The following is a 10,398-nucleotide window of genomic DNA, read 5'->3' on the forward strand; positions in this document are numbered from 1 at the left end:
TATCTTTATTATTAAGCAGTGTATGTCCTACAATAAAAAGGCCTGCTTCTCTGATAAATGCTCACACCATTATTTTAGAATTTACGTTATTTACAATATTCATATTCAGTAAGTGAAAAAAGACACTACCATCAGGTAATTTAGTAAATTGCTGAAAAATACTGGCCTTAGTGAATATGTGCTGGGGGTAACACAAAGGTAGTAGGTAGTCAAAGTAAATCACATCCAGCTAATTGTTGCAAGGACAAGAAAGAGATATGACATCAAGTTTAATCTCACCTTCTGGTCGTGACTGTAAGCTAAGGCCCAGTCCTCTTCAGTGGGGTGGAATAAAAGGCTTAGGATGTAGAAAGTGAGGCGGTACTTCTGGTAACTGGCTCCCTCATCAGAGCTGATGAGCACGCTGCTCTCGAACTCGGGATCTGTCAACACCATAATCTGAGAGCCGGGAGAAGAGAGAGGGAGGAGAAGTAGGGTGTGCATACATGTGAGGGAGTGGGTATGAGATTTTTGAAGGCGGGAGACGAAAGGATTTGAAGGGCGAGTTTGAGTAAAGAGGTGGAAAGATAGGGAGATGAGAGAAGGCAGAAGAAGGATGTTAGAGGCAGGAGCAGTGTCAGCAGAAAAGGCCCGGCTTTTGGCACTCGTCAGGCTTCTGCTTGGCAAACAACTCCTCTATATTTCCAACTTCATTTCATGAGTGTGACTCGCTTCTGTTGCCATGGCTCTGTGGCTCTTCCTGTGGACTCTGAAGTAGAGAATTGAGGATTTCATTATCTTTCCCAAAAAAAGATTGAAGTTGTTCACGGCCACAAGGGTTGAAAAAGTGTGTAATGCAAAACAGACCCAAAAGAACACTTAAAGCACACAGAGAAATCATGAAATGATTTGTTCTAATATATAACTATATAAATGTGATGGAGCTTATAGTGTAGTTACAATTAAGTGCTGTACAAACAAGGGATTAAGCAGCCATGCTTGAATCAGCATATACAGTATGTTATTTCCTTTATCAGCTATTCCTTTAGCATGTAAATTCTCAGCATTCCTCCGTCCAATAAAATTCTAATTTCAAATTTAACAGTGCCACAGTGGTAGAAGCCCTAATTTCATGCTTGGCATATTTCTGCCAGAGCTATCACAGTTATTACAGAATTCAATAAGGACAGGAATTCCACAATGAATATTTCTTTCCACTAATGACATTTAGAGTCTTTGTGGAAGCAGATAAAATGGTCATAGCAATTCCTCCTTGACTAAAAGAAGAGCTGTTTGAATAGGTGTGTAATATATTGTATTCTTTTGAATCAGATTATACTACTGAATACATGTATTCACATTAAAAGGTTAAACATTTCAAATGCTGGAAAAAAGATCCATTGTTATTGCATTTAACTGGATATTCTGCAATTTTGTAGGCTAAATTGTTACAATAGGGATGTGCATTATTGCACAGAAATAAAGAAAAAGTGGTGTTTTTTCAAACTGTATATGCAGATAGCACAAGTACAGCAAAGGAGAAAGTTTGAGAAGTTTTAACAAGGCTTGCTCAACTGTTATTGGAGCACAGAGCAAAAAGAAGTGGGAATCTCTGTAGAGCTGAGGGGAACTGCAGATTCAGGTGATAATTGTCTGTAGGTTTGTCACTAGACACGAACCCCTTCACATTATACTTAGTCATTTGTTCCATTATTAATGTGAAAATATGGACTGGAGCAGCTTTAAATGTGTATCTCCTTATCTTGAATTTTTTTATCAAACCTAAACTACAACACCCATGCCTCTTTTATGTGGTGGAATTGTGGGTAGTAGCTGCGCTTGTGGCCTGAATGGCTGTGTTCTCTCTCGTCAATTCAATTTGAATTGGAAAAACAGCAGCACATTTGTCACTGACAGAAAGGCTAGCACTCTTTCCAGAGCTTTAACCAGGAAGCCTCCCTGGTGGTGATTTAGATAAATTGTTTTTCATTAAGCACCAATAAACAGGCGGCAAATTCTCAACCTGGATTTCTCATTGGTCCGGGCTCGGCGTTCTTGCCATTCATTACCTGTCACTGTGTAATGGCAGGGCCTCCTGATATCTGCTAGTGTCTTTGGGGCTTGTCAGATGTAATTTACAGTTTTTAAGCAGTAATCATATTCTATAATATTATAGTAAGCCGCAGAGTCTATTATGAATGGGAAATTACATTTTGCCACGCTTTATTTTGAATCAACTGTCAGGACTTTCAGTTAAATAGAAAGGTAGAAATGCTTTGAAGAGGTCTATGCACATACTGAACATTTCATATTACAATCTACCCTTGCTCCCTATTCAAGCCTTTTACTGAATGATGAGTGTTATGTGTTCCCTCTCTATGCTCTCTATGTAACTAAAGCCTTCTATTCCAGTGCTTTTAGCTCATCTTTTCTCAAGCCTCGATTCAGGGTGCCTCACAATGTGCTCTTTTAATACTTGGAACGGGGCCTAGAAAGTATTGTCACATTCACATTACTCATTTACCACCATGTAAGTGTGAAAACAGCCACATTATTTCCCAACCTTACACATTATCGTAACAAGCCAGTTTTCTGTCTGTCGCCTCTGCGATTAGAAAGAACCCCACAACCAATTTGAAGCCAATACAAAGGCGGGGATAGGAGACGCGGCCAATTTCTCCCTTGCCCGCTAAAACAATCACCCTCAAACAATAATTACTCACTTCCAAAATCACAGTGACCGATAGCATTAGCGAGGGGTGATTAAGATTTCCCTCACAGCATCCACTCAGCCTTTTGTGAAGGAAGATGGGCAAGCGAGGAGGGTAACAATACCGAATCGATAGAGGTTGGAGGGATAACCGTTTTGTTTTATCAGCCTGATGTTGAGCTGTGCATAAGCTGGAGCAGAGAGATAGAAGCCGGTAGTTGTCGGATCATGAGGTAAGTGGAGGTATGGATCAGAGACGGAGGGAAAGAGACACCCTGCAGCAAATGAATCACGTCACGCCAGATCAATTGAGCTTAGTCTGTCTTTGACGGGAGGCTTTAACAGAGAGTTGTCGTGGCAATATGCTCATTAACCACGGATCAAGACTTAATCACCCACATTTAGCTATCATGTTTTCACTGTCTTGCTTCCTCAATGACATTTTAACTGTGCATGTCTTTATTTTTAAATTAGCCTAATCCACCAGGCTTGGAGAAAGACATCAAAATATAGCCAAGAAGATTCACGGGGGGTGTAATTTTCAGAGGCTTTGCGCTAAATGTTATTATTATCATTCAAATCTATAATGTGACATTGTAAAAGGTCACAGTTTCAACTTCTTCCTTGGACAATTTAGTGGGGAAACGTATGCTTCCAGAATGGTCGTAGCGGACATATAATGATCCCTAAAAGGAATATCTCAAAGAGTAGCAGACGATTATATCTTACAGTGAGTGATGCACTTTTTATCCGGTAGAACACAGGCGGATGCTAAATAAGGCCACTCAGAAGCAAGGAGGCAACAAAAGGATGTAGCCAGCATAGAGGCAAACTTTCATCCATCTACGGGATGGCAAATTGAAATAATTAGATCAGAGATAAGGTGCGGAGGGGAAATCGGCCCATGGGCAGAGCCAGAGGTCAACCATTAGAGTAAAACATTCTCCTGAGATTGTTGCTAGTTTTTTGGCTGCAATGACTCTCTTACATAGGAACATGCACATTGTAAAAAATGTCTTAAGATATAACAGTAAAAAACTGTCAAACCATGACAGTAAAAGGCTGTAAACTCTAAATAGTTTCTGTAACACTGTGATATCTCATTGCAAAACCATTATTTATGCAACATTTTAAAGGAATTTATAATAATATAATAATTAAAGTAGTTTTTTTATATGACAGACTGTAAATTGCACAGAACAATCGTCATAGCATTCATATGGTATTTTCATGTGGCAAAACTGTTTATACGGTAAAATATGAATTAAAATGTAAAATCAGTACTAATATCTTTTTACCATAATAGTTCTACCATATTTATTACGATAAAGTTCTGGCAACCACAGCTGCCAGTTTTTTACCGTAAAAATAAATATCTCTCTCTTTTTATTTTGTTTACAGTGCACACAAGAAAATCATAATCTTTTTACATAGATTGGAAAAACATCAAATATCCTAAATATACTTTGAGTAAACTGATATGAGAACTGGATTATTCCTGGGTGTTATCATCCTTTCTTTTTCCTCTTTGGAGTGTTAATAAAGTTTATTTGATCTTATATAACAGATTTCTTTTTTTTTTTTTTTTAAGTATGTCACATCAGCAACAGAGAGGACCTGAAGGGACTACATTCCCGCTATGCCCTTGATGTGGAATTAAATGTTCTTCTTATAAAATACGCAGGAGGAGTGAGTCATGAGGAGTAATCAGCGCCGGCTATGATCTGTTCTTCGCCCTGACGTTGTTGAGCTCAACAGTCCCGGGATCCTATTAACTCCCACGCCATGCAAACATATTCAGGGTCAGTACCTTGGCTCGGCCTTGGGAAAGTGAGGCTGATGAACCCGAGCACCTCCACGACTCAGGGCACCGCCTCGTCACACACGGGAGTCATGCTTTATTTTCAATGAGTCTGTGCCACGCAGATTCATATTTATTCCACATTTGTCTGACAAAACAGGTAAATGTAAACGAATGATTTTTTTTCTTAGGGAGTTTCAAGTTTTTTCTTGAATTTTGCATCCCCTGTCAAACAGCAGTAAAATTTTCAAGTCTGTTATCAAGTGGCCGTGACTTGCTCTTTACCACATCATTATGCTGACGTCCTGCCATTTAAAATGTTCACAGATGCTTGAATCTGTGAAAACCAGTGTATTTATTTCAGATGTGTTCTGGAGAAAAAAAAGGTCTGCATACTGAACACTGAATATATATATATACATATAAAAAGTAATAGTACTTTACTTACTCCCTGCCAACAGTAATTAGTTACAATACTAGTTAGTATTTATGCTAGGGGCGGCTGTGGCTCAGCAGTAGAGTGGGTTGTCCACTAACCAGAAGGTTGGCGTTTCCATTCCCGGCTCCTTTTGCTGCATGTCAAAGTGTCCTTGAGCAAGATACTGAACCCCAAATTGCTCCCAATGCTCACCGGCGTGTCACATTCTAAAACATTTTGTAACAGTAGCACAAGTACAGAAGTGTGAGAAAGGCAGTGAACTCACTCAGATCAGACATGTTTTGCCACACAGCAATATCAATCATAAGTTAAGCTACAGTATTGGTCATAGCAGATGAAGTAAGGCTGTAGCAGCAACATCCCTGAATGTACTGAACTCAGCAAGCTGGTGCATTTAATCATTTATGCACTCAACTTTTCATTCGTAAGAGGAAGACTGCTCTGCTTTTCCTACGTGTGCTGTTAGAGTCATCCAAAACATGTTATATTGTTTTTAATATAATGTTCTTTCTTTGACTTTGGAGTTATCGGTTACCAGTTGATGGCCAATTTGTATAGTGACTGTCGACACCGACTCAGATGTACTATTATGTGGTTGAAAATATTCAAAGAATGACTTGCATTCAGTCATTGAAACTAATTGCCTCTAATTATCATGTCAGGCTCCCTGAAACTCCAATGTTAATGTCTCCAGCTCTGGGTTACCAGAGGAACACATCAGTTTAACGCTGTGTAAACTTCATCTCCTCCATATGCATACAATCTGTTGTAATTAACGCTGGAATGCTAACTAGATCTGGTTCAGTTAATAATAATAATAATAATAATAATGCAGTTGTTGTTTAAAATACAGTAGGTTGAATATAAACATATTGATATGGAAATAGCCTTTGGGGAGTCTAGTCAAGATGGAGACTAAACTCCTATTATAACTGAGCTGCTTATGGCCCTCTGTCCTCTTGGATACGACTCCCCTTGTCTATCAAATTGTTGCTTACAGCACCAGACGGGTGGAGTTCACCACACGGGGGCAGATTTACTGCCTGGTGCTGTGAGCTGTTAATCACTGTGTAGAAAAGTGTAGGGATTTAGAATGCTTCCTATGCATGCACATATGCAGAATGTGATGCAGAAAAGAGCATAATTCTTTAGGGGATCAGTTAACTGTACAATGTGAAAGCGTGAATTGTCATTAAATTAAACTGACAGAAAAAAAAGCAGATGGTAGAAAATGAAGTGCAAACCATCTACTGATCAGTTAACTAAATTCTTAGAATGTCAGAAAAAAATGAAATAAAAAGTAATTGACAGAACTCTCAGGCAGATTAAAGATGTTGGCAGATGGTTGGCAGCTGCAAAGCTCATACTTTTTTGTGGCCTGAATTTTTTAAAATCCATTTTTGATGGTTGCCAGAGACATTCTTATGCAGGAAGAACTGCGCCTGGGTAGTTTCCAGTGTGCATTTTGATCATCACAATGGCAATGCCATAAATCAACACAACGTCTATTGTATCCACAACTAAACTGCATCCTGTAAATTCTCAAATAAAAGATGGTATTCAAATAATGGCCTAGTAATGGAAGCTGGGTTAATATCATGGAGAGGGTGTGGAATTACCTGTATATTCTATATATCATAGTCACATTGTACATTCAGCAAAATGTACATTTCCACAGCACTAATCCCATCTGTAGAACAACAGTCACGTCCTACTCATCTGAGTCTCTGTTCTCTAACAGAAATAGTCTTCATTTACTAGTCCAATCTCTTCAGCTGGTTTTTCAATCAGTCTCAATGAAACGCAAGACTTCCTGCAGATGTTTCAAATCAAAGCCTCAAAAAATGCTCCCAAAAAGACAATTTGTTAAAGAGATATATAAATGTACAATATTAGGGATGGGAAGATATATGATATTATTACGTATTGCAAAAAAACATGTATCGTGGTTAATTCTTATTATCAGGATAATCGTGAATATTCTCACACGAGTTACTTGAAAAAGCTTTCTAGCTCACAAGCTTAGAATCCTATATTGATTGAATTGACTTATTTTTTATTGCCATACGGGGGAGCCTGCATCTTTTTAAGCCTGTCACAATGGCCGAATGCTCGACTTTCCATTGTATCCCCCACAGAATAGTTATATGTGGAAATTCTACAGATTCCAAAATACAGAATGATAGGGAGATGAGGTGCCTGTCTGTTATGCAACAAAAATATTAGTTTCTTAACAAAACATAAGGTAAAGGGATTCCATTATGTTTTTGATGATTATCGCGGTGATATCATGAATCGCAATTATTTTGGTCAGGATAATCGTTACATGAAATTTTTGTATCTGTACAACATAACACAAAATCCAGTCGTATCAATTCCATGTCCAGTCACTGGGATGCCATCTTAATGTTATCTTTTTCTGTGTGTAGCCTGAAGAAACTTTTATTTCGTTATACAACCCTGTGTTCTACATACAGTATGTCATTTTTGCCATGCTCACATCAAAGCAATAGGAAAAGATCCCCAGTTGTGAAAGTAGTTGGGATCACTGGGAGTTGTTTCTTCATTGTTAAACAACCACCATTGCTGATGAAAATCTATCTGACGTGATTCAGACAGAAATCATCTTAAAGGGAGGAGAAAATGTGAACGTTTTATTACCTTTTTTTATTATTTCTTTTTTTTTTCTGATATAATGTTAGGACATGCACTGACTACCTCATCAAATCAATAGCCTACCAACCCAGAATGGCTGGGATTATGCCATTTGGGGCTTTTAATGTGAAAAACCCATACAGGAAATGTTGAGTTAGTGTGTTACATTAACGGTAACTCAAAAATCTGTATCATGGAAGCTGTTGAGGACAATTAAAATGAAAATAAATGCAACATCTCACCTTTCTCTTGTTAGTTGGACAGACGTACAGGTAACTTAGGACGGTCTTGGATCCAACTTTGTCATTCATTCTCTCGTACGTGGAGCCGTAGTCAGTAGATCTAAATGGAAACAAAGGGAAAATTAAGTCGGAAGCAGGCACATACTGCAGTAGAGAAACCTGACCAAAGCGCAATCTAATAGGTAAACAAACAGAAGATAACTGGGATGCTGCACGATTCATGTCAAATTATATTTATTTTGCAGTGATGAAAAAGAAAGCAATATCACCCCCTGCAGTGGAACAACAAGCAGATTCCGGCTGGTATGGTACAGTTATACACAGTTTTCCTGTGCTGGAGTGAAACCTCTGGCAATAGAACAAGAGAAGGTTAACCAATCATCTATAGCTGCCAACAAAAAAGAACCATTCGAAAATGTCTGGGGACCCGGCACTGTAAATAATTGATTCTCTCCCGATGACTACTATGAAATAAAATATGACGAGTGCAAAAACATGTGGATGTTCCTGAACCCATGAGCTTTAATAATTTAACAGTGGGAATGAGCCTGTTAGCCAGCCTAGTCCCTGGAAACTCCACATGAATCCATCATCACTAGTAACTACCAAATCTGCCTTCAAGTAGAATATTACAGCATTTACAGGGCTGTACTCGCTTTTGCTTTTTTTTTTATATATGAAAGCTGCATTCATGTGCCCAGAATTTTCTAATATTTTTCTCTGTGGGGATGGAAGCACCCACCCAAAACTGTGGCCCATTCAGATTTGCAGTCTACTTCATAGTGAGGAAAAGTGAAGATGATACCTATTTCAGCCTTCTTTCCCCTTTTTTTTTTCCTTTGGTCAGAGCTCCTTCAGTAGGGAACAGGGGTTTCAGTGAAATTGCAAAGAGATTTCTCTCATTCAGATTCATTCCTGACTGCCTCAGAGAGACACAGTTGTTGCTATGATTACAAAGCCCAATAATGAGTCAGACAGACAGCATCATTTCCACAGCATATTAAAGTGGAGGTGTGGAGAGAAGTGCTGGACTAAGGATGATCCTGATTTGGAGCAGGGGTGGTGAACTACGCTGCTGGCCTCTGAGTAACATTGCTGGAGCCTCCTGAGAGGAGACTTCATAAAAAACACAGAAACATATGTTGTTTTTGGCATGACACATGGATGAGCACTGCCAGGCGTACCTTCATCATCTAGTAACCATAATGCATATGCTTAGATTTCTTAAATGGAAAGTGCTGATATCTTTGGCGCAGACAGACGCTAGGATGTGGACCAAGATTAAGTGTGACCCCCTTGAAACACTTGCACCCTGCCCAAGAGAGCTAATCAATATGAAATGGAAAATTAACTGATGGCAGAATGACAAAAGAAAGGCATCCACCCACATCATATTTTTTAGACCGGTTTGAAATGGAATTTGGAAGCGGTCAAGGTGGCAATGTGGGCAGTGGCAAGACTACAGCATGACCCAGTGGTTATATTGTACTGTGTCCAAATGGCAAAGTTTCATTCCTAACTTGGTGCTGTCGTTAGCAAGACACTTTCTCTACTTTCTGCTTGCTCACTGTAAGTCCTTCCAAGAGTGTTCAACAAAATGCATTAAATGTGCCCAAAAGGTGAAATGTGCTGGTTTCTGAGGGTTGTACATATGAGATTTAAAACATTAATATAATAACAAACAACTATTTGCTATGTAAAGATATAGTGGAGTCATGGTGTCCTGAGCAGAGAATGAAGTCACCCTCCCTCTGCCTGTGTTGTTATTGTAGCTTTTCCTCTGTTTCCAGCTGAGTAGAGCGACTGAAAAAGATGTTTTTCTCATTTACGTCAGTGAATTATTTCGAACAAATCAGAGTTGGTGATTGTTGGAACAGTGGAAAGACTAACAAAGACTGTTATCGTGAGTTTTATTTTGTTTCTGTCCACTTTGAATAAAGTTACGAGGATATAGGTAAAATTACTAGTTTTGTCAATGGAGTCCGGTGGTGAGCGATAGTGATAATTCAGTAGTTTCTGGTTAAACAAAAGGTCTAACTCTGTAGGGATCCTTTCCATAATGTTGTCAGACACAATCTGAGCCTGTCAATGGCAAAAACAGCAACTTCTAGTAGACGTACTTTGAAGGGTGCATTTGTCCCCAAAGATTAGCCAACATTAGACAGCAGACACAACAAGCCGTTTCGCTACAATTTTGTCATCTAACTCAGTGAACTATGGATTTATATTGACTAAACCAGAGTTGGTGATTGTTGGAAAGACGATTTTGTTGAGTTGTATTTTGCTTTTGCCTAGTTTAAAGTGTGTTTTATGATTATCTGCTATGTAAAATTACTGGTTTGTCAATGGAGTGGTGAGCCATAGTGATATTTAAGCTGTTACTGGTTAAATAAAAGGTCTATCTCTGTAGGGATCCTTTCTATAAAATGATCACACTACTACTACTATGTACTAGATTTTCTGCATTGGCTGCCTGTAAAATTTAGAATAGAATTTAAACCTATAAAGCTCTTCATGGTAAATGGTAAATGGACCTGTACTTGTATAGCGCCTTTCTAGTCTTGGCTTCCTC

The 10,398-nt window shown here is 38.7% G+C and overlaps 1 protein-coding gene across 1 annotated transcript in view; it reads right to left on the reverse strand.

Annotated features, from left to right (window-relative positions):
• Positions 1-10,398, reverse strand: part of sorcs3 (sortilin related VPS10 domain containing receptor 3) — a 219,956-nt gene that overhangs the window by 85,304 nt on the left and 124,254 nt on the right. The window contains exons 5-6 of the mRNA XM_035659531.1: positions 7,827-7,926; positions 280-438 (exon numbers count right to left, since the gene is read on the reverse strand). Coding sequence (XP_035515424.1) covers positions 280-438; positions 7,827-7,926 — 259 coding nt within the window. The remainder of the gene's footprint in view (positions 1-279; positions 439-7,826; positions 7,927-10,398) is intronic.

The sequence above is a fragment of the Morone saxatilis genome, unplaced genomic scaffold, assembly GCF_004916995.1.
Source record: "Morone saxatilis isolate NCDOM2014 unplaced genomic scaffold, NCSU_SB_2.0 Contig17, whole genome shotgun sequence".
NCBI lineage: Eukaryota > Metazoa > Chordata > Actinopteri > Moronidae > Morone > Morone saxatilis.